Source organism: Haematobia irritans, chromosome 2 (genome assembly GCF_050003625.1).
Source record: "Haematobia irritans isolate KBUSLIRL chromosome 2, ASM5000362v1, whole genome shotgun sequence".
NCBI classification, from domain to species: Eukaryota; Metazoa; Arthropoda; class Insecta; order Diptera; family Muscidae; genus Haematobia; species Haematobia irritans.
Window position 1 is genome coordinate 107487874 of NC_134398.1, and position 26004 is coordinate 107513877.

Genomic DNA, 26004 nt, shown 5'->3' on the forward strand with positions numbered 1-26004 from the left:
TTCAGTGACTCCTCAACTAAGGTCTTAACGGCACATGGAGGCATCTCCCTGTCATGTCCCATATAGACCGAGGATACCCAATATTTGCATTTGGTTATTTCTAAATTTGCAGCGACAGTGTCTGCATTGCACATTGAAGGAAGCAGAAACAAGTTAAGCTCGTTTTTAGAAATTATACAGGCTCGAATTACATCATTACCAGTATACTGCAATAGTTTGAACCCCGGAGTACTTAATTCACATATTTTGTTTCTATAAACATATGGTTCTTGAATAAGAACTATGTCTATGTCCCCTTTCATCAGGAGAAATTTTAAGGCAGCACATGCAGCCTTACAATGATGAAAGCCATAACATACACGGCCCTGAGACTTTGCTAGATGTAGCAAAGACTGAGTGTTCAATATAAACACTGCATGCCGTCTTGGCCCATCCACTTCATCCAAACGGCCAACCTTCCAATCAGATGTTGGAAGATCTGGATTGCATTGTTTCAGTATATTTAAAATAGATTCGGGGTCAGGAGGGTTTGCAGGTTCCACGCATGTGCTCTAGGTCTAGCCGGTATGTCTTTCTTCTCGACTAACTCTAGAGCAGCTCCTTCCCAAACTTCAACAATTAGTATCAGAGCAGCTTTAAAACATTCTATAGACCTCTGGTCCTCAAATGCGACTAGCTTAAATCGTCCTTGGTACCAACCAGCCTCTTGGTGTCGAGGATCTGGGCCGGGAAACTTTTCCAGCACCTGTGAGTAGACGCCCGACAAAGCATTCTCAATTTCCCCCATTTTTGCTTTGGAACCATACTGATAGCCATCACAAGGCTGTCTTTAGCAACTGAGGCAAACGTTGTCTGTTGATCCCTGTTGGAGGATGGCAGCTCATCCGGTGATCGTTCCCTTTTTCCAGCCTCAAGAATTCCTTGAGCCCATTTTAAGGAATCGCTTTGTTTAGCCGACAACGTGCTTGGTTCGACTGATCCTAATTTCTTTAGGATAAACAAAGCATTTCTGTGTTCCTTGAATCTCTTTCGTGAGGAATTACCTCCTTTTGATGCCTTGGAAAAGGTTCGACTTGTCAAATTGTCGCCACCAGGTCGACTAATTGGGCCTAACTCTTGGTCATTGCCCAAATTTATAACTCCAGTCGATACCCGTCCACTGGGTCCTGAAGTTAGCAACCCAGTGGATGTCTTTGAATTTCTCTGCATGGTGGCCTAATATCCCACCACACTTGAAATTCGTAGTAGGTACTTATTGCGATGATTTTATCCGCTATTAAAAAACACGTCCGTTCCGTTCGACGGTTGAATAGTTAGAGTAAGACGTATGGGGTTTTACGATTCATAAAGCGTTGGGCGAAGGAGTTTTCGGGCCCTTATGTTACAAAGAGGCTTTTTACTGCCCTTGTTAGACCCATTCTAGAGTATGGTTCTATCGTGTGGGATCCTCAGTATGAAGTTTACATTGACAGGATAGAATCGGTTCAGAAACAGTTCTTGTTGTTCGCTTTGAGACATCTTCATTGGAACAGTGATTTTGTTCTTCCTTCATACACTTCTAGATTGAGGCTGGTTAATTTGCCTACTCTTTACAGGTTGGCTGATAAGTCCCCGGTCAAAATTCGTTTTTATTATTCAACATAGTTCCCTTCAAGAGCGATACGACGATTTTAACGACCTTCCAATTGTTTGATACCATTTTGGTAGTACTCCTTCGGTTTTGCCTTAAAATAGGCCTCAGTTTCGGCGATCACCTCTTCATTGCAGCCAAATTTTTTTCCCTGCGAGGTCTGAGAACCAGAAAAAGTCGCTGGGGGTCAAATCTGGAGAATACGGTGGGTGGGGAAGCAATTCGAAGCCCAATTCATGAATTTTTGCCATCGTTCTCAATGACTTGTGGCACGGAGCGTTGTCTTGGTGGAACAACACTTTTTTCTTCTTCATATGGGGCCGTTTTGCCGCAATTTAGCTGCAATAACGCCATATAATAGTCACTGTTGATGGTTTGTCCCTTCTCAAGATAATCTATAAAAATTATTCCATGCGCATCCCAAAAAACAGAGGCCATTACTTTGCCAGCGGACTTTTGAGTCTTTCCACGCTTTGGAGACGGGTCACCGGTCGCTGTCCCCTCAGCCGACTGTCGATTGGACTCAGGAGTGTAGTGATGGAGCCATGTTTCATCCATTGTCACATATCGAAGGGAAAAAAACTCGGGAGTATTTAGGTGCAAACACCGCTCAGAATCATCAACACGTTGTTGTTTTTGGTCAAATGTGAGTTCGCGCAGCACACATTTTGCACAGAGCTTCCGCATATCCAAATATTGGTGAATGATATGGCCAACACGTTCCTTTGATATCTTTAAGGCCTCTGCTATCTCGATCAACTTCATTTTACGGTCATTCAAAATCATTTTGTGGATTTTTTGATGTTTTCGTCGGTAACCACCTCTTTCGGGCGTCTACTGCGTTCACCACGCTTGAATTTTGCATACCAATCAATTATTGTTGATTTCCCTGGGACAGAGTCCGGAAACTCATTATCAAGCCAAGTTTTTGCTTCCACCGTATTTTTTCCCTTCAGAAAACAGTATTTTATCAAAACACGAATTCCTTATTTTCCATTTTTTTCACAATAACAAAAGTTGCTTCACAAAAGACGCTCTATCTCACAAACTAATTGACTTACAGACGTCAAATTTTGACACGAATCATTTGAAGGTTGGTACTATATAAAAATAATATGCATTTAATACTAGCGACGCCATCTATGTGTCAGACCGGAGACTTATCAGCCAACCTGTTAGGAGCCGACGGACGATGTTGAGCTCCATTCTATGCTCGGAATTGATATCTAGGATTAGGATAAATGTTCCTTTTAGGGCATCTAGGAATTACCAGTTTCTTTACATTGATTTTCAACGTTCGAATTATGCTTATGTGGAGCCTATTCGTAGGATGTGCATTATTTTTAATTCCATCTATCATCTAGTTGACACTAACCATAATATTGATATGATGAAGTCTAGAATTTTAACATAGTTGGATAACTAATACACTAGTTTTATTGAATAACCTAATATTTGATCATGTGTTTTAATATCTCCGGCTGATGAGTCCTACTCTGTAGCTGGTAAAATCCCTCTGCCTCCACCCCGCCATGGTCCGGATCATGGTGTGTCGGAAGGGGCGGGAAAGTGTGCGATGGGACCGTTCGATTAAAAAAACAAGTAAGGAAAGTCTAAAGTCGGGCGGGGCAGACTATATTATACACTGCACCACTTTGAAGATCTAAATTTTCGATACCATATCACAACCGTCAAATGTGTTGGGGGCTATATATAAAGGTTTGTCCCAAATACATACATTTAAATATCACTCGATCTGGACAGAATTTGATAGACTTCTACAAAATATATAGACTCAAAATTTAAGTTGGCTAATGCATTAGGGTGGAACACAATTTTAGTACAAAAATATGGGAAACATTTAAATCTGAAGTAATTTTAAGGAAACTTCGCAAAAGTTTATTTATGATTTATCGCTCGATATATATGTATTAGAAGTTTAGGAAAATTAGAGTCATTTTTACAACTTTTCGACTAAGCAGTGGCGATTTAACAAGGAAAATGTTGGTATTTTGACCATTTTTGTCGAAATCAGAAAAACATATATATGGGAGCTATATCTAAATCTGAACCGATGTCAACCAAATTTGGCACGCATAGCTACAATGTTAATTCTACTCGCTGTGCAAAATTTCAACTAAATCGGAATAAAAGATTGGCCTCTGTGGTCATATGAGTGTAAATCGGGCGAAAGCTATATATGGGAGCTATATCTAAATCTGAACCGATTTCCACCAAATTTGACACGCATAGCTATAATGCTAATTCTACTCCCTGTGCAAAATTTCAACTAAATCGGAGCAAAAAATTGGCCTCTGTGGACAAAGGAGTGTAAATCGGGCGAAAGCTATATATGGGAGCTATATCTAAATCTGAACCGATTTGGATGATATTTTGCAAGTTTTTCGAGACTCATAAAATATTGGGATGTACGGAATTTGAGGAAGATCGGTTGATATACACGCCAATTATGACCAGATCGGTGAAAAATATATATGGCAGCTATATCTAAATCTGAACCGATTTTTTCCAAAATAGGGATCGTCTTTGAGCCGAAACAGGACTCCATACTAAATTTTAGGACAATCGGACTAAAACTGCGAGCTGTACTTTGCACACAAAAATACATCAACAGACAGACAGACAGACGGACATCGCTAAATCGACTCAGAATTTAATTCTAAGACGATCGGTATACTAAACGATGGGTCTCAGACTTTTCCTTCTTGGCGTTACATACAAATGAACAAACTTATTATACCCTGTACCACAGTAGTGGTGAAGGGTATAAAAATAAATAAAATTTTTCCATATATCAATCCAATTCAGTTAAATATTTTATTCGGTAGCATGGATGCGGAGTAGGTTTTTCTTTTTCCCGGACTTTTTGCATTCCCGGGAAAGCCTGAATTTTTTCGAATTTCCCGGGATCCCAGTCAAAGGGAAACCTGCTTTGATGTGGAATATATTTAGACATTTGAATAAATTAGAAATAGCCTAAAGCTACGGTTATATATATACATATATATATATATATATATATATATATATATATATATATATATATATATATATATATATATATATATATATATATATATATATATATATATATATATATATATATATATATATATATATATATATATATATATATATATATATATATATATATATATATATATATATATATATATATATATATATATATATATATATATATATATATATATATATATTATGTTGTTCTCTTACATCAACATTTTACACAGAGACTAGATTCCAAATCGGCTCAGATTTAGATAAACCCCCAGTATATATGTTCCTCCATTTTAACCATAAAGATATGGTTAAAATGTTAGCAGACTTTCCACAGAACGGTTAAAATTTCGATAAGGCCCCGACTTGTGTACGTATCGCTCCTAAAAATCACAACTTACAACCTATCTCTAATACGTTTGTAATGCCCGATAAATCTTAAATAAACTTTTATGGAATTGCATAAAAATGACCTTAGTTGTAAATACTTCCACAAATTTATACCCTTAGGTTAGGTTAGGTATAGTTGCAGCCCGATATTTCAGGCTCACTTAGACTATTCAGTCCATTGTGATACCACAGTGGTGAACTTCTCTCTTATCACTGAATGCTGCCCGATTCTATGTTAAGCTCAATGACAAGGGACCTCCTTTTTACAGTCGAGTCCGAACGGCGTTCCACATTGCAGTGAAAACACTTACAGCCTGTTTCTGTATGTCGAACGAGCTCTATCGATCGACTGAAATTGAGACAAACAGCTGAATTTATAATCAAAAATCAGCTGTTTCTGTGCATTTCAGTCGATCGATAGAGCTCGTTCGACATACAGAAACAGGCTGTTAGAGAAGCTTTGAAACCCTCAGAAATGTCACCAGCATTACTGCCCAGCAAAAACTAGGTAACCACAACTCATTACATTTTGCATTACCAGTAGTCAAACTGTCATTACACTTTGCATTACATTGCGGTGAGTTATAATGACTTTCTTGTAATGACAATAATAAGTAGTTATCGGTAATTTGTGATGATTATTCTCAAAATGTAATGCAGTTGACCGATAATTTCATAATAAAATAGAATAAATAATGACATAATTTAGCATAAATATTAACATAATTGTGCTTTATGTTTAAATGAGTCAAAAATAATATAATATGTAAGAGTAATTCTTGAGATTTTCCGTTTAGAAACATTCTTCATAATAATGGTGTTTTATATGTGTAATCTTATCACACAAATATTGAATAAATGCTGTATTAGGTATATTATAATGTAGTTTTAGAATTTAACTCCCTGAAACAATTCAAAAATGTTTCTGTATTAGTCATGAAATTAATTTTATCTGCTTTATATAGTTTTGTGATTGATGTTACATGTTTTGTACAACGTTATATTCCCTGTATCAAAGTAGTGAAAGCTTTTAAAGTTAAGTGACATCAAAGTAACGCTCGTTATCGCTAGCGTATTTAATTGTGTTTTGAAATGTCGTAGCTGCCACAATTGTATGCATCGCCGGCGAAATTACATACGTGTGTTTAATCGATTACAAATAAAAAAACAGCGCGCTTTTTCTCGATAAGTGTATGTGAGTTTGTAAAAGAAAATACAGAAATTAAAAGTTTGTGATTGTGCATTTCGTTGAAAAAAAAAAACTTCATTAAATACAGCAGGTCAGTCAATTATTCAAAAACTACAAATGATTACCAAGCGGCATCACAGGAGACTGGTAAAATCGGAGAGGGAAAAATTTTTGAAATTAATGGATGGATCTCAAGCTTTTGTTGATAATAGTGATTTCAATGTTAGAAAGGAGCAGCCAACGAATTTGCCAGACAGGTGTACAGAAGTTTCCCTTGCGGCTTCATCTGTGACAAGCGACAACTCCGTTGACGATATTTCCCTGTCCGAGAATAACAATCCACAAGAAAGTGATGAATTGTCTCTATCTGAAAAATTGAAATTTTGGTTTCTGAAGCACAAACCTACTGTGCAGTGTACTCGTAGTATTTTGAAGATTCTGAAAACAGAAAATTTGGACGTTCCAGTATCAGTAAAAGGTTTACTGGGCCAAAAGGAAAAATGCAATGACCGCACCGTTTCTCCGGGAAAATATGTGCATATTGGACTTAAAAGGCAGATAATAAAATTTGCACACAGCATTCCTTCTAGCATTTGTGAACTTGTGTTGGACATCGGAATTGATGGTTTATCCCTTTTTAAAAGTTGTCCACTCGAAGTGTGGCCAATTCTTGGTCACGTAAAAAATATTAAAGATTCCCATGTATTCATGATTGGATATTATGTTGGAAAAAAAAAACCACATGACATAAACAGTTTTCTACATGACTTTGTAAATGAATACTCCAGTTTTCAAACAAGTGGGTTGCTGGTCAATGAAAGGCGGTTAAAATTAAGTATACGAGCTTTTGTATGCGATGCTCCAGCGAAATCATTTGTTTGCGGTATAAAAGGACACGTCTCATTTAATGGATGCGCCAAATGCCAACAATGCGGTCAAAGAATCGATAATGTAAACACTTACTCTGTTTTACCTGGTTTAAGCCGAAATGACGACGACTTTCGTTTAAGAAAGTATAATAACTTCCATACCAAGATGCACCAAAATATGGAACTGAGCTTAGAAAAGATCGGAATTGGAATGATATCGCAGTTTCCTATTGACTGCATGCACGCAATAGATCTAGGCGTTATAAAAAAAATTCTTGCTCGTATTACAAACAAAACTGCAATTTTACCAGTTTCCTCAAAAGCTATACTATCTATTTCAGATAGTTTACTAGCTCTAAAGCCATATATCCCACGAGAATTTGCTCGTAAGCCGAGAACTCTTGTGGAAATTTCAAGATGGAAGGCTACCGAGTTCCGACAATTTGTTTTGTATACAGGAATAGTAGTTTTGAAAGACAATTTACCCGATGAGCTGTATGAACATTTCCTTTTACTTCACGTAGCATACAGAATTTTACTCCTTTCACCGTGCAATGCGAAAATCGAACAAGCACAACAAATATTGAATAATTTTGTAGAAATATTTCCAGTGGTTTATGGACGATCCAGTGTGTCATACAATGTACACTCTCTTTTGCATTTACCAGAATGTGTGAAGCAATTTGGAAACCTAAATGATTTCTCAGCATATTGTTTCGAAAACTTTATGCAAATTATAAAAAGATCTGTAAGAATGTCGAGACACGTAATACAGCAAATTTACAACTCATTCGCTAATACATATATCGTACCCGAAAGACCGTCTTTGGGTCCAAGATTTCATAGAAAAATTATACAATCAATACTGACCACTAAAGGATATTTTAGTTGCAAATCACCTGATAACGTATGTCTAATGAATAATAAAACTTTTTTAAATATTTCGAAAATTATAGACGAATCAACATTTCAAGCAAATACATTCAAAACTTCAGAAAGCTTTTATACCAATCCAATAAATTCTGAAGAATTGGACATTGTCTTCGCTGAAACTGACTACGAGGAGAAGCAACAGTACTCGTTTACAGACATATTGGCCAAAGTTGTAAAAATTCCATACAAGAGTGGTTTCGTTCTTATTCCCCAAATACACTCTTTTTGTTAGAATTCTCATTTGAAATGGACAACGCAAAGAGGCAAAAACTTTCAAAAAGTAAAAGTTCGGCTTGCAATAATACCAATGATGAACTTTTTTTGGCAATACGTGCAGAAATTAACCATATTAAAGGTAAAATGAATAGCAAGGATCGGCATGCAAATTGTAATTGTTATTCATTTCAGATTTAATCAAACAAAAGGAACAGATTGACGAAACAAGATACAACATGGTTTTACGTAAGTCTCTTCTACTTCGTAGTACTATACGGGTCGTTCAGTAAACCAGGAATTCATTTTTCGTAGAGACTCTAGCGAATCAAAATTTAACGATTAGCAATTTATTGGCCGAACAAAAAGTTGCATTACAGTCCCTTTCCAAAAGTGTAAATGGAGTATCACTACAATTTTTATCCATGTTTCCAATCGAGACGGAGGCAGAACTTAATAAGTTTGAACGCACAATCAATGAAGACAACAGAGATCATATCGTATGTATTGAAACTACTAAAACTATTGCACTTATGGTATATCCATTAACCGATACCTCAACTACTAGTGAATATAAATTGAACGGATGTAATCTAGTCAATTTATATGTAAAATTCTTATGGTTTGGATGAAGCGCTATATTCATTGTCCGCATCTGAAAAGAAAGTTTTAATGTCAAATGTAAATGGCTCATCAGCAAGCGTTGTGATTAATCGTCATAAATAATGTTGAATGCATTTTTTGTCATTGTGCTATAATGATACATACTATTAGATGCGGATACCACTATTTTTTTTTTACATGAACATGGTCCCCTCCAATACTTAATTATTTGTTTTTCTTTTCAAGGTAACATCAATTCGATCACTCCTAATTGGAAAAGGAATTGTAAAAGGACTTACATCGATAATAAAGCAAAACTTACTACTTGAGTACAATTTTCAAGGTATACATAACAAAAAGCCTTTACGAAATTTCAAAAATCTTATGAAAGTTCTTGAAAGTAAGTGAACATGTTAGAAAATAAAACTCGAATTTCTTCTTCATTAATATTTTTCCTTTTAATAGTGGCATCATTCAATACTGTACAAGATAACAAAGACACATTCGAAGACAGCATAAGAAAGGCCATAAAAAATGCGAAAAATCGTCATTTCAAAAATAAGTGCATAAGTGAAAAATCTAAGTCATCATCCAATGAAGATCCTATAGTCTAATAATTGTTTTGAATTTATAGATATAGTGTAATTGATCTAATGTGAAAACCACAGAATTATATCGCATGATTGCGTAACCAATGTTCCTTTTGTTTTTAAGATATCTCTTGATTAAGCCTTTTATATTTTCTTTTGTTAAATTTCTTAAAATTTAACCACTATACACAACCTTTATATATTAGTTTATATTTTACTGTAGAAAAATATGTTTTGTTTCAAAAACTATTCGATAAAAAACCATCCATGTATGCAATTACATAATTTTCATTCCAAAAATATTAACATATAAGTTCACGTTAAATAATTCTTAATAAAAATGACTGAACGTTTAATGAATTAGTACCAAAACATCGTTGGTATTTTATTTGTACAATATTCTTTCCTATTCATGTAGCGTAGCATCGCAATGCAGTATTTAAACGTCGTTTTTTTGGTCCATTAGAACCAGTGGGAGAAGTAATTATTTTCAAGGATTGGATACCTGAGATAATAAGTGGTTATTTTTCAAACTTTGGTATATCTATGAATAAGTGGTTACATATTAGGTGATTATATGTTTTAAATTCACTACTTATTTTATGGCCGAAGGTATGCCTGGGGTGAAGTACTTTCCTCCTAGGACATGCGTATGTAAATGTAATCCGGAGCGATGCCAATTTATAAGTGGTTATTTCTTTTTTATTAGGCTTACCTACAAGATTACCGGGTAATGAGAGTTTTTGCTGGGTGAGGTGGGATATCCACCGCTGAAAAACTTTTTGGTGTTTGGTCGAAACTGGGTTTGAACCCACGACCCTGTGTACACAAGGCGGGCATGCTAACCAGTGCATCACGGTGGCTCCCATATTTATACCCTTCACCGCTACTGTGGTATAAGTTTGTGAATTTGTATGTACCGCCGAGAAGGAAAATCAGGGACCCATCGTCTAGTATACCTTAGGATTGAATTCTGAGTCGATTTAGCTATGTCCGTCTGTCGGTTCACGTAGTTTTGTGTGCAAAATACAGGCCACAGTTCGTCCGATGGTTATTGATTTAAAAAAAAAATGGGTTCAGATTTAGATATAGCCGATCTGGTTATAGTTGGGGTGTTTATCAACCGATCTTCTTCAAATTCCACACATCCGAATAATTTACGAGTCTCAAAAAGCAAAATGTAAGGCAAATCGGTTCAGATTTAGATATAGCTCCCATATACAGTGCCGCACATAAGTATTGGCACAGCAGCCTAAACCACATAGTGGTCAGGTTATATATCAAGTTAAACAACTAAAAGTCGAATCAATTGTCAATGTCACGAAACAGTTTTCAATGCGATGATAAAATTCATACGTTCTGTACACGGAAGAAAAAGTGTGTGTTTTTATATGTTTGGACTCAAAAATAATATATTTGGGATAACAAATTTTAACACAATATGTGTGGGTACAAAAACATTGTGTTTGAAAACTAGTACATTATGTTTGGAATCGATATGTTAATATGTTACAACATAATATGTTTAGGTGAATAATTTTTTTAATACAAATAATGTTTGCCGAGAAGCATATAATTCTTACAACATACGTCCAAACACAATATGTTTGGGAGAGTTAAACATAATGATAGAATTACTGCTTGCCGCAAAACTACAAATTTTCAACGCCATTTCAAAACACATTTTATGTTTTCATTAAAATTAGGCTTAATATTAAATGTTTAAGCAACTCACATTAAGATATTCAATTGAATCATTTTTCTCTACCATTTATTTCATATTAATATTTCATATTAATAATATTTAGCATATTAGCTAATCTTACACAGATATATGTGTGACTAGCATTGCCAATGTTAATAGAAAATCCGACAATTTTCTTTCTACTTTGATACAATTAGTAAATGAACTTTAGTATTTTTTTTTTAATCAAGACACATTATGTGATGAAAATTGTTGAAATATTCTACAGATTATTTCAAATGTAAAGGTAGGTGCAATGGAGCTTCCCGCAACGATCTTGTTAATGAAGACAAACGTATCATGTTTAATTTCTAATGGTTTTTTAAGTGGTATTGTATGTGAAAACACTTGTTACTATGACAGTTCTTTAGGGTAAAGCCTCCTCCGAAATGCTCACTTATCATATCAGCAGACGTGGTACTGTTGGTCGTTCCGTAGGATTCTAGGGCAATACGCAATTCAGAAATTTATTACAAAAAGAGTCATAAAGTACCACTTTGGAATAAGAACACAAAAAGGAGGTCCAAGCTGTTATACAGAGTTCTCGTAAAGATTTGAACCCAGGTGCTGGGATTCGATTAGGTTAGGTTAGGTTAAAGTGGCAGCCCGATTAAATTTCAGGCTCACTTAGACTATTCAGTCCATTGTGATACCACATTTAACTAAAAGTTCTTATTACACTTCTAGTCTTAACCACTGAACCTTCTCTATTATTTACTTTTGTTGAACCAACCAGATTGCTCCAATAACATTAACAAACTGGTTAAGTTAACGTTTTCCAGGTCCGCCAGCAATCTAAAGCTATATGCTCCTAAAATTCGCTTACGCAGAGAATGAAGCCGCCGATTTCAGTCGCCGCCGTTCATTTTTGGCCAGTCGACGCCGCCGCCGAATATGTCGACTCACCGTGACTCAAATTTCGCCGCCAATTAATCAAACATATCGATTTAATTCAGAAAAATGGATTACTAATTGTCGTATTTTATCCAAAATTTTGAACCTTCCACCCACAATCAATCAATTTCACGCTCCTATAATAAATTTGCAAAAAATTAGCTCAGAAAATTTAAATGTATTGTAAATTTGATTGTAAGATTGGTAACTAATCTCAAACCCATTCGAATAACTTCAAATTGATTTTGTAATGGATAATTGTCCGCCGCAGAATGGACAAATTTATATCGGCTTAGCCGTCAAGCCGCCGCCGCCGGAGGCAAAAATCTAGTGTCAGCCGCCGCCGACAAAAATGTGTCGGCTTCATTCTCTGCGCTTACGCCTTTTGCAAATTCGCCTATCAGGCAGCGACCCGTTATAGCAGATATCAGGAGTGCTATCTGACGCCTTGAGAACACTAGCATCTCTGGTGTGCGGTTTAAGTTTAAATGGGGTCATATTTGCTTGGTGTCGTTACAACCCTTGCAATTCTCCTATCGAATATTGGTCATCATAACAGCCTTCTCACGCAGTAAGAGCTTGCAGGTGGCCAGAGGCATACCAACAAATTCTAGTTCCCCTGAAATATGTAAGGTAGTCCCTAGCCGTGCTAACACATCTGCTTCGCAGTTCGCAGGTGAATATTGTACTGCTCAGCCATATCGTTGAGAGATTTGCGGCAGTCTATGGCCGTTTCCGAGTTAAGGAACACAGAGTCCAAGGATTTTATTGCAGGTTGACTGTCTGAGTATATATTAATGCCAATATTTGTTGGAACATTACTTCTCAGCCAATTCACCACCTCTCTTATTGCCAATATTTCAGCCTGAAAAACACTACAGTGATTAGGTAATCTTTTCGCTATTCGAATTTCCAGATCTTAAGAATATACTGCGAACCCCACTTGTCCATTCAATTTGGAGCCATCAGTATAGAAATCTATATATCTTTTATTCCCCGGGGTCTGTGTACACCACGCCTCACTCTTGGGAATTAGAGTTTCAAACTTTTTGTCGAAAAGAGGTTTTGCAAGGGTGTAATCCACTACGTTAGGCACATCTGGCATTACTTTGAGGACCGAACTGTGACCGTACATTTTTTCCGACCACAGCGATAGCTCGCGCAACCGTTGTTGCAGCTGACCGTTTGGCCAAAATGTCTAAAGGCAATAGATGCAGCATGACATTAAGGGAGTCTGTTCCTGTCTTACCAAATGCTCCTGACATACATAAGCTCGCCATACGCTGAATTTTATCTAAACAAGTCGGTTTCTGAAGTGCCGGCCACCAGACTACAACACCATATAGCATTATAGGTCTAACTACTGCCGTGTATAGCAAATGCACAATTTTTGGTTTTAGTCCCCACTTTTCCTCTATTGCCTTTTTGCACGAGTACAAAGCTACCGTGGCTTTTCTCGCCCTTTTTTTAATATTAAGCCTAAAATTCAGCTTCCTGTCCAAAATAACGCCAAGGTATTTTGCACACTCACCAAAGGGAATTTCAATACCCCCTAAGGAAATGGTCCTAACCGTGGGAGTTTGGCGATCTTTGCAGTACATGACTAGTTTTGTCTTTGCTGGATTTACCCCAAGACCATTATCTTTCCCCCATTTCTCAGTCATCCGGAGAGCTCTCTGCATAGAGCTAGCGCCACATCATCTGCGTATGCCACCACTTTTGTCCTTTCTTTTTCTAGGGAAACAAGGTGATAGAACTCCTCCTTGGGGAGTGCCTCTGTTCATATACCTTTGTATGTTTGCTTGTCCTAGTGGCTGACATACGTCTCTTTATTAGAAGTTTGTCTACCAGCCTGAGTATACGTGGATAACATTCAGAGTTGTCAGTCCATTTAATATCGAGCTCGGATGGACATTATTCAACGCCCCTTCGATGTCTAGAAACACCACGATTGTGTATTCTTTGACAGATAGTGAACTTTCAATAAAGCGGACTAGTTCATGCAATGCCGTCTCAGTAGACCTGCCCTTCGAATATGCATGCTGTCGTTTCGAGAGCAAACTTGAATCCACGCTAGTTCTAAGATACATGTCTATCATCCTCTCCAGGGTCTTAAGTAGGAATGAGGATAAGCTGATTGGTCGGAAATCCTTCGCACTCGAGTGAGAAGCTTTTCCCGCTTTAGGTATCAAGACGACTTTTGTTTCTCTCCACTTTTCTGAAATATATGCTAAGTTTACACATCGTTTATATATCACCGTCAATTAGGGGATAATTCTTTCAGCCACTGCTTGTAATTCCGCCGGAGTATTTCCATCAGGTCCGGGGGATTTGAATGGTCCAAAGCCCATTTTATTCTAGATTCCGACACAATTTCCTCGATAGGAAATGACCGCTGAGCCTCTGTTACACCGCCAGAACATGGATCAACCGTCTGATTTCCAGGGAAGTGTGTGTCCAAAAGTACCTCCAACGTCTCCTCACTGGACGTTGTCCAATTTTCCTCCGATGTTTTAATGAAACCTGGAGCGGTGTTAGTATATGCTAGTACCTTCCGTAGTCTGGAAGCCTCTGACGTATTCTCAATACTGCTACAGTAATCATCCCAAGAGTTTTGTTGAGACCTTCTCAGATTCATCTTGTGATCTCAGATTCATCTTGTAAGTGTCCCAATCCTCCGGAGCTCTTGTGGACTATGCTTTGTTAAAGAGATTCCTGCAGGATTTCCTCATTTTACTTAACTCCGTAGTCTACCATGGCGGCCGAGTTTTTCCCCTTGGCTCTCCTCTAGGGCAAGCAGCTTTCAGTGTTGAAGGCCTTAGTAACCCGCTCCACTGCGTGTTCGATATCTTGCACAGTGCTCATATTTGTCTCTGGCGTTTCCGGTATCATCAAATTGAACGATTCCCTATACCTATTCCAATCAGCTTTCCTAACATTTGGCGGAAATATGGTCTTTGAAGTACGAACAGCCAATCTGAAACTGATGTAGCGATGATCTGAGAAGCTATGTTCCCTCAAAACTTGGAGAGGTCAACGTGACGTCCAAAACCTCTTGCCTGTTTCTGGTGACGAAGGTTGGTGCATCTCCCTTATTGCAAACTACCAGGTTAGTAAGCAAAATAAACTCTATTAGCGACTCTCCCCTTGCACTAGTATCACTACTTCCCCAAATACTATGATGTGCATTTGCATCGCATCCAAAAATGAATTTTGTCTTTGTTTTAGTGACTCCTCAACTAAGGTCTTAGATGTGGCAGCGACTCTATGTTAATATAAACACCGCATGTCGTCTTCATCCAAACGACCAACCTTCCAATCGGCGGTTGGAAGATCTGGGTTACATTGTTTTAGTCTCTCTAGTATTGACTCAGGATCAGGAGGGTTTGCCGGTATCCATGCATGTGCTCTAGGTTTAGCCGGTATGTCTTTTATCGACTAACTCCAAAGCGGCTCCTTCCTAAACTTCACCAATTAGCATCAATGCAGCTTTAAAGCAATCCATAGACCTCTGGTCCGCAAAAGCTATTAACTTATAACGTCATTGATACCATCCAGCATCTTGCCGTCGAGGACTTGGTCCGGGAATCTTTTTTCGCACCTCTGAGTAGACACCAGACATCACGTTCTCAATTTCCCCCCATTTTTGCCGTGGAATCATACCGTCCAATGCTCCTTTATTAATGATAGCCATCACAATGCTGTCATTTGCAACTGAGGCAAACGATCTTTGATCCCTTTTGGAGGATGGCAGCTCATCCGGTGATCGTTCCCTTTTTCCAGCTTCAAGAATTCCTTGAGCCCATTTTAAGGAATCGCTTTGCTTAGCCGACAACTTGCTTGGGTCGACTGATACTAATTTCTTTAGGATAAACAAAGCATTTCTTCGTTCCTTGAATCTCTTTCGAGAGGGATTGCCTCCTTTTGATGTCGTCTACAGGTCGACTAATTGGGCCTGACTCTTGGTCGCTGCCCAAATTTATAACTTCAGTCGTTACCCGTCCACTGGGCCCTGCAGTTAGCAACCCAGTGGATGACTTTGAATTTCGCTGTATGGTGGTTTATTATTTCCACCACACGTGAAATTCGTAATAAGTACTTATTACTATGAAATACTCCGCTATTAGAAAACACGTCCGTTCAGTTCGACGGTTGAATAATGAATCTGAATAGCCAACCCATCTAGATTGTATTTTTGTATTTTAAAAAATAAACATAAGCTTTGACGACAGAATAGTTTTTATACCAAATGAAAGTTATACTTATTTTTAAAACAATTTATAGATTTCTGAAACGAATTAAATCATGTGCTCAAAACTTACGTTAATTTCTGGTATATGCAGGGGTAATAATAGTTTAAACATACCTTACGTGATATCACTAAGGGTGAGTTACGGCGTACGGGTACTCACCCTCTACTTATCATGATATCCGGTTTTGGGATCGTGACGATTCCCCCAAGGGTAATCAAATATAAATAACACTACTAGTATTGCCGGAACGCTATATTGTTGTTTGGGCAGTTTTAATGGACCCGCAATATCTACGTGCAGCCGCCCGGAATCGCTGTAGTCACTATCAAATACACTTGACCACGCAGGGGTAATTGGGTAGCACATTCAGCGAAGTATTTGTGTATGGCGGTTAAAGGTGCGTTGAATCCATTGACTTCAAAACATGAAATTGTACCCATCCAATGCTTTAGAATTTTTCCACTCAAATTTTGACAAGATTTGATCAAAAAGTTGTTTTCATGAACAATTTTGCACTTTTAATTTAGGTAACGAACATCGTACACACCATAAGTCTAGTACTGAGGTAAAATTTTTGCACGAAATAATTGTATACTACCTGTATAAAACGGTTGCGCAGAATAACATAAAACAAAATAACAAAGGAAACCGCACATAGTACATAGCTTAAAATCAAAATTAAGAAAAGTAGTATAAAATTAACAGGTAAAGGTGGGTATTAAGTTCGTGTTTAGCCGAACGTGTTGAGCTATTCCCCATCAAGTTATAATAAAATTTGCAACAGATATGTATAATTTTATGCCTTTTTTACTGATTTAGTTTTCACTTTAGCAGCTAAAGGTGGGTATTAAGTTCGAGTTTAACCGCTAAAATCGTCATTTTTTCACGATTACTTTTCTTTAATAATCCATTTTAAGGAATACAAACTTTGTTACAATTTGCTTTGGGCTATTCCCCATAAGTTATAATAAAATTTGTAACAAATATGTATAATTTTATGCCTTTTTTACTGATTCAGTTTTCACTTTAGTGGAAAAAATGACGATTTTAGCGGCTAAACTCGAACTTAATACCTACCTTAAACTCGAACTTATTTGAAAATCAGAATCTGTTGTTCATATAAAATCTAAAAAGCTTTTCTTAGAATAAATCTAGAAACCTTCAATTTTCAATCTGAATTTCTCATTATAAGAACTATATCATCATCAATCAAAAATTATGCGAATTGCAATTCCGAGTTTGGGAACAAGTATTGATTTACCTCTGGTTAGAACTGTCTTCTCTTGTCTATGGTATTTTATTTCATATTCCGTAAGTTATAGTAGGCTACCAGACATTTTTAATATGTATTTGTATTTATAACATTTTACCCGTCTATCATAAGACCTACCCTAGAAAAAAGTTAACAATTGGCATATGTCAAATTATTACCACTTTACTTATTCAATTAGATTGGCAATAACAATTGTCAATTCTTGGAATTTTACGAATAGCTTTCCATAAAGAATTGATTACAGTTATAAATCTGGTTTTACTCAAAAAGTGTGTGTGTATATCGAATACAGACTTATCAGTGATGAGCAATCTATAAAAAAAAAAAACAATATTTGCAGTTATATTTCTGCTTCGGCCCTACAAGTGTGTGCTTGTGTCAAGTACACATTTTTAAGTAATGGGAATATATACATGACCGAAACAGTACATTTGTACGTTTGCACTTTCTGTGTGTGTAAACACAACCAAAACGATAGGGCGGTGAGCGAGTTTACATGTATATCTTACGGAAGATAACAGTTGTTGGCAGACAAATGTATAGGTTGACGACGAATAAACATCATAGAATTCAATCCAAATGATGGCAACAATTTCGAGTCAAAAATAACATACTAGCATTTTAGAAAATTCTATTCTATTAATGTCGGTATGAGGTAGTAATATTTATATATATGAAGTTAAAACAAAAGTTGCTGTTTTTAAAGGAAAGTAAAAACGAAAATGTTTTAGCGCTATAATATAAACATAATTATGAATGCAATCTTCTTTGAAATGTAAAAAAGTTTAGTTTCAATCACAAATACTATTTACATGAACATTGTGCATTTTTAACAATAAATTCCTCAGTCGCCTATCGACAGTTATGTGGGTACACACTTATATGTTTGTCAATTTGTCTTGAAGATACAGAAGAATATTTAAATTACTTTCAAATCATTTTAGTGTTGACACTGGAAATACATTTTTGTTTTTGTCATAGCTTTCCAATTGTAATGAGACTTGATAATAATAAAATATATAAAATATACCTATATATAAAAAGAAGTGTACATTTTGATTGTCACTCCATAACTCGAGAACCGCTACATAAAATAAAAAATGGCTACATACGTTTTGTAGAATACGCAGGATTGTTAGTAAACAACAAAAATTTTAAAGTATTTTCGTTTTGCCGAGATATGGCGATTTTTCTAAACATTATCCGTTTTCATATAAATTTTATGAATGGAAACAATTTTTGTTTTGTTATACAGCATTACTTGGATACGAGTAAACAAAATTACAGGTGGCTGAATACGTTTTGTGTAGCATACAATTAGGATGTTGTTTAATTCAACCGAATATACAAACACACATACATTTTTATACATGTATTTGATTGACAACATACAAATGTGATTTTTTGGAGTTTCGTAAATATTGGCAAATATTTAATATCTAAAAAGTGATTTCAATTGTCATTGATCAAAAAAAAAATGCCACCAACGCGAAGATCAACTATAGGTCGACGTACGCGTAATTCTACTTATAGGTTTAATCAAAGGAGAATACAAAGTGTTGAGGAACGCTCACAACAGAACCAAATTCAACTATTACGAAACGTACGTCGTCATACATCTGCATATTCAACTTCATTAAATCCAACATCGAGCCGAACTACACGAACTTCACGTCGTGCTGTGCAAAATATAAAATGTGTTGTGCGAACGGTAAAGTAAAACTGCCAGCATTTGAATCTCCCTCCGATCCACTTCATTCATTAAATTTTGGATCGTCGCAGGCTTCTAAGCATTTTTTATCTCACATTCAACAATATAATGCGGCATTTCAAATGACTTCATTTGGTGCGACCAAAATTGTAAGAGACAATTTCATGCCGACGTTTAAGGTGATTACTTCATGCGCAATATCTTTTGAAAAATGCGACCTGAACAGCATTTTTTAATGTGTGCACTAATTCTAACCCAACATAAAACTACATTTTACAACTGTTACAGATTCAAGGACAGATTTATCATCAAGCTGGCTCCTTATTGCCATATCCTGATGTTGATCATCAATGTTTACAAATTTATTTCATCGGAGATGCAAATCATGTATTGGATCGACTACAACGTCGTTGCTGCGTGTACAAAACGACAAATTATTTTTGAAATTCAAACATTTTTACATCAGCACAATGGATTAATTCGATTGTTTAAAACCGCTCTCGATCGTATGCCATATGATGATCACAGAATAATTATTAGGGCTGACAAGACGCCCTTTGGAGAGTATGCGAGAAGATTTAATGCACCAACAATTTATGAAGTGGCCATTGTAATGGTTGGAGACCAGTTTCAATCTCGCGATTTTGTGCTTCATCGAAGGAATGAAGCATTACGCCATGTTCCAGAGCTTCACCGAAGATATGATGCATTGCAATATCCATTTTTACACTGGAAAGGTGACGTAGAAAAAAAGTTAGTGGAATGAATTATTATTCATAAAGATTCATGATTCGGCCACAAGACGACAACTATATTATGCGATGTGGTAAACTATTTCACCAATACGCTGTAGATATGTATGCGAAAATTGAAACAGAACGGCTTAATTACCTCCGATTCAATCAAGCGAAATTGCATAAAATTACATTTTACAACTGTTACAGATTCAAGGACAGATTTATCATCAAGCTGGCTCCTTATTGCCATATCCTGATGTTGATCATCAATTTTTACAGATTTATTTCATCGGAGATGCAAATCATGAATTGGATCGACTACAACGTCGTTGCTGCGTGTACAAAACGACAAATTATTTTTGAAATTCAAACATTTTTACATCAGCACAATGGATTCATTCGATTGTTTACAACCGCTCTCGATCGTATGTCATCTGATGATCACAGAATAATTATTAGGGCTGACAAGACGCCCTTTGGAGAGCATGCGAGAAGATTTAATGCACCAACAATTGATGAAGTGACCATTGTAATGGTTGGAGACCAGTTTCAATCTCGCGATTTTGTGCTTCATCGAAGGAATGAAGCATTACGCCGTGTTTCAGAGCTTAACCGAAGATATGATGCATTGCAATATCCATTATTACACTGGAAAGGTGACGACGGCTATCATATCAATATACGAATGATAGATCCACGAACCGGTAAAATATATATGATTTAATTTTAATATGTACTCATTTCATAACAAGAAGGCAGGATTTTAATTATACCCTCCACCATAGGATGGGGGTATATTAACTTTGTCATTCCGTTTGTAACACATCGAAATATTGCTCTAAGACCCCATAAAGTATGTATATTCTGGGTCGTGGTGAAATTCTGAGTCGATCTAAGCATGTCCGTCCGTCCGTCTGTCCGTATGTCCGTCCGTCTGTGGAAATCACGCTAACTTCCGAACGAAACTAGCTATCGACTTGAAACTTGGCACAAGTAGTTGTTATTGATGTAGGTCGGATGGTATTGAAAATGGGCCATATAAACCGATCCCCAAATTTGGCTTGCGGAGCCTTCCGGAGCAGCAAAATTCATCCGATCCGGTTGAAATTTGGTACGTGGTCTAAGTATACGGTCTCTAACAACCATGCAAAAATTGGTCAATATCGGTCCATAATTATATATAGCCCCCATATAAACCGATCCCCAGATTTGACCTCCGGAGCCTCTTGGAGGGGCAAAATTCATCCGATCCGGTTGAAATTTGGTACCTGATGTTAGTATACGGTCTCTAACAACCATGCAAAAATTGGTCCATATCGGTCCATAAATATATATAGCTCCCATATAAACCGATCCCCAGATTTGACCTCCGGAGCCTCTTGGAGGAGCACACTTCATCCTACCCGATTGAAATTTGGTACGTGGTGTTAGTATATGGTCTCTAACAACCATGCAAAAACTGGTCCATATCGGTCCATAATTATATATAGCTCCCATATAAACCGATCCCCAGATTTGACCTCCGGAGCCTCTTGGAGGGGCAAAATTCATCCGATCCGTTTGAAATTGGGTACCTGATGTTAGTATATGGTCTCTAACAAGCTTGCAAAAATTGGTCCATATCGGTCCATAATTATATATAGCTCCCATATAAACCGATCCCCAGATTTGAACTCTGGAGCCTCTTGGATGAGCAAAATTCATCCGATCCAATTGAAATTTAGAACGTGGTGTTAGTATATGGTCTCTAACAACCATGCAAAAATTGGTCCATATCGGTCCATAATTATATATAGCTCCCATATAAACCGATCCCCAGATTTGACCTCCGGAGCCTCTTGGAGGAGCAAAAGTCATCCGATGCGGTTGAAATTTGGTACATTTCGTTAGTATATGGCCTCTAACAGCCATGTAAAAATTGTCAAATTTTATTACTATAGACAATTTTGTAAAAAATTTATTTCTGTAGAAAATTATGTCAACATTTTATTTCTATAGACAATTTTGTCAACATTTTATTTCTATAGAACATTTTGTCAACATTTTATTTCTATAGAAAATTTTGTCAACATTTTATTTCTATAGAAAATTTTGTCAACATTTTACTTTCATAGAAAAGTAAAATTCTATAGAAAATTTTGTCAAGTTTTTATTTCTATATAAAATTTTGTCAAAATTTTATTTCTATAGAAAATTTTGTCAAACTGAATTATATACGTATTTAATCGGCCTTTTTTTTTTTTGTTTAATATATACCCCTTATGGACTAACTTACAATTTAGAAGACAGTGTTAAAAAGTTTTACGATAACTTGCCATCGGCAAGTGTTATTATGCGATGTGGTAAACTATTTCACCAATACGCTGTAGATATGTATGCGAAAATTGAAACAGAACGGCTTAATTACCTCCGATTCAATCAAGCGAAATTGCGATCGGAAGAATATATACACTTGCGAGATGCAATAGTGAATGATGGCAATGTTATTGATATCTGACGTTTAACAATATTACCATCGACATGTGTTGGCAGTCCCGACATATTCATAACATTCACATGGCCTGCTCAAGAGTTGGAGCTCCAAATAGTTTGTTTGTGCTCGCTTCAAATGGACAAACGAAAAACATTGTATATCAAAATGTTTTGGATTGACAATATTAAATTTCATATTCATAAAATAAACTATAATATTTCATTTCTTCTTTGGTTGGTTGCAACAAAGTGCAACTGGGTCCGCTAGTAATAATATAAGTATGGTTTTTATACAATACAATGAAAAAAGGATCCATGTGCTTTTTTTCCAACACACATTGGAAAGCGCAATGTTCACTTCATAAACATAAACAAACTGATGCAAACAAAATAATATCCCCGAATCATTTGGTTTTCTGTTTCTGCTAAAAAATTCTGATAAAATTTGTGTAATAGCTCATTCACATTAGGCTCGAAATCTATTAAAAGTAGATTTGAAAGCCCTTTTTTATAAGGAAAATGACAATTGAAATCTAGTTAACCTAGATTTTGGAAGTGTAATGTGAATGTTATATAATGTACGATAGTTTAAAAAATTTCCATATTCGAGCGTAATGGTAAAATAAATAAAAATAAATCATAAAAAAACTATGTAACCTTAGAAGCAAAACTGCCTATTGAAGTTGAAAAAGCTGGAATTAATTTAACTTTCGTCAAAGAATTATGCGGCGTTTTCATTCTGTGTTGACCTATAGTACTTCATTGCTTACTCACACTTTCTGTACTTTTAAAAAATTTTTACGTTTTGAACGTTAAACAAGTAAGTAAAGTAGAAAGTCGGGGGGGCCGACTATATCATACCCTAAACCACTCTTACTGAATTAGTAATCATAAGCATTTGTGGGGTAACATTGATATAGGTCTGGGAGATAAACCGCAGTTGCATATTTAAGAAAATTAAGGGGTACATGTTCATGGGTGCTTTGTCTCAATCTGACTATAGCTCATAGTCAATGTTGCCAGGGAAAATGTTCGGTTTACCCTACATTTTTACCCTACTTTCCCATACATTCCCAAACAATTTTCCCTACAATATTTTTCGTTAAATTTAAACAAATTTTACAGAACACAAATGGTTTTAAGTACTTTATTATCTTAAAACATGAAAATGCAACGTATATAACCTAGAAAATAAATTTGTAATTTGGTGGTACCACGGTTGCCACAGTTGGTAGAATTGTACCAAAAATAGTAATTTTATTGTTAAATCTCTATAGAAATAAAATTTTGGGAAAAGTTTCTATAAACAAAATTTTTTTTTTTGAGAAATTTTTCTATAGAAATAAAATTTGAAAATAAATTCTATAGAAATAAACTTTTGAGAAAATTTTCTATGGAAATAATAATAATAAAAACTTCTATAGAAATACAAATTTGACGAAATTTTCTATAGAAATTAAATGTTGACAACGTTTTCTACAGGAATAAAGTTTTGACAAAAATTTCTATAGAAATATTTATTTGGTAGATTTGGGGTAATTTGTGGTAATCTTCAAATTTTGTTAGATTTTTTTTTGGCACGAGCGGTAACTGTTGTTACCACACATTGTTACATTTTCTAATTTCCTCCTCTAGAGCCACCAAAATGTAAAAATTATTGCAAATTGTGTTGAATAAAAATGTCCCTGCATGGTGGCCCTACGTCCCTAAATATTAGAAAAAAACCTTCAAATAGGGAATTTCCCCTGCTTCTAGCAACACCTGTTGTAGTTGTTATTGCACCGACGGGGTTATTATGCCACAAATACTCGTAAGAGAAAATCGCTCAATTAGTGTGGGTAATAAATACAAATTTGTAAAAATCGAGAAATATTCTTATGTAAGAGCTGCAGGTTCGTATAGATACGATCGGCTAGTACATCAAAATTTGAAATTTGAGTAACATTGGTTAATAAATAAGAGTATTATGGCCAAATTTGGGAAAATCGAGCGAGGCATATATATGGAAGCTATATTCAAATCTGAACCAATTTGCATAATATTTTGCGGGTTTAATTAATACCACAAAAGGTTACCTTGTGCAAAATTTGAGTAAGATCAGTTAAGAAATGAGGCCTCTATGTTCAAACATAAACTTATTAGGGGCAAATTTTTCAAAATCGGGCGATACATATATGGGAGCTATATCTACATCAGAACTGAATTCGATGAAATTTTGTACATACCGTTAGTACTATAGAGGATTGGATCTAGCCAACTTTGAGTAAGATCGGATAATAAATAAGGGTTCTATGGCCAAATTTGGGAAAATCGGGCTATACATATATATGGGAGCTATAGCTAAATCTGAACCGATTTCGATAATTTTTTATCGAAAAAAAAATAGCTAAAAATTTATAGACTGAACTTATAACTTCAATTAATGTTTTATTTCATAAAAATTAATAAAAAAATAGACATCAAAATAACTCGACAATTAATTTATAATAAAGCAACTAAAAGTAGTTCCACACTTTTCCCAGCATGGGAGTTGTTCTAAAGGCACAACTTTAAAAGCACTTCCACAAAGAAGTTAATTATTTTAACTACACAGGAAGTTTTTTAACTTCATTTTTTTCATATTTTAATGCGTAATTTTTTGTTTTATTTAGCTGGGAAAATATCACACCTTAAGAAGTGGTGCAAATCAATTGCAACGGCTGTTCGATGGACATCCGTTCTATGACAAATTCATATTACATTCATCGCTTCTCCGCCAATTTTGCACCACTCCCGGACCCAAAAAGAACATTTTCGCTTCTTTTTTGGCGACGCTTTTTTACAGCATTATTAAGATATTAATTTATGAAAGAATAGTTTCTATTTTTTTAATTAAATTGACTAAATCAGACTAAACAAAATAATAAATAATAAACTAAATCACAACCACAGCTTTATTTCATAAATATCTGACTTCAAACATTGCCATCGGCAACTGCTACCACAACCCAAGTAATTCGATTGTGCATGAAAGTCTTTAGCGTGACTTTGTGCGGTTGTATATACTTGTTTAATTTTTATAAAAATGGAAAATCGTAACTAGGTTTTCAAATTCTGGGGGGGGGGGCTAAACTTTTTCTGGGGGGGTCTAAGCCCGCTCCCCAGAGGCCTTCCTACGCTTATGAGTGCAACGTGACCCCATTTGTCGAAATCGGGCGATACATATATATGGGAGCTATATCTAAATTTAATTTTGGCAGATCAAACATATTATACCCTGACCACTATGTGGTTTAGGGTATAAAAATTTAACGTTTTGATTTTGCCATCAATTATATGCTGTTTGGGGTATGGAAATGTGATCATTTCTTGACAGAGCGTGGAAGAGTAAATGAGTTTGTAAGGGATATTTTTTGAAAAAACATAAAAAACTAAATTAACAAAATAAAAAAGTTAAGCAACAAAGGTTCATGAAGGAATAAATA

General features: G+C 35.9%; 2 protein-coding genes across 4 annotated transcripts in view; one reads left to right on the plus strand and one right to left on the minus strand.

The window, feature by feature from the left end:
- The window catches only part of Cdk5alpha (Cdk5 activator-like protein), a 173657-nt gene that overhangs the window by 79070 nt on the left and 68583 nt on the right, over positions 1 to 26004 (minus strand). The gene's annotated exons all lie outside the window — the stretch shown is intronic.
- On the plus strand, positions 6058 to 9828 carry LOC142225975 (uncharacterized). Of its 3 annotated transcripts, XM_075295834.1 has the most exons (7): positions 6058 to 6339; positions 8074 to 8219; positions 8283 to 8405; positions 8459 to 8512; positions 8579 to 8763; positions 9113 to 9266; positions 9332 to 9828. In XM_075295834.1, exons 3-7 carry the CDS (start codon positions 8297 to 8299, stop codon positions 9478 to 9480), a joined length of 651 nt encoding a protein of 216 aa, XP_075151949.1. In that variant the 5' UTR covers positions 6058 to 6339; positions 8074 to 8219; positions 8283 to 8296; the 3' UTR covers positions 9481 to 9828. The 3 variants fall into 3 exon arrangements, with proteins under 3 accessions (XP_075151949.1, XP_075151947.1, XP_075151946.1); XM_075295832.1 differs by lacking the exons at positions 6058 to 6339; positions 8579 to 8763; positions 9332 to 9828 and having other exon boundaries at positions 6346 to 8219; positions 9113 to 9157; XM_075295831.1 differs by lacking the exons at positions 6058 to 6339; positions 9113 to 9266; positions 9332 to 9828 and having other exon boundaries at positions 6346 to 8219; positions 8579 to 8663.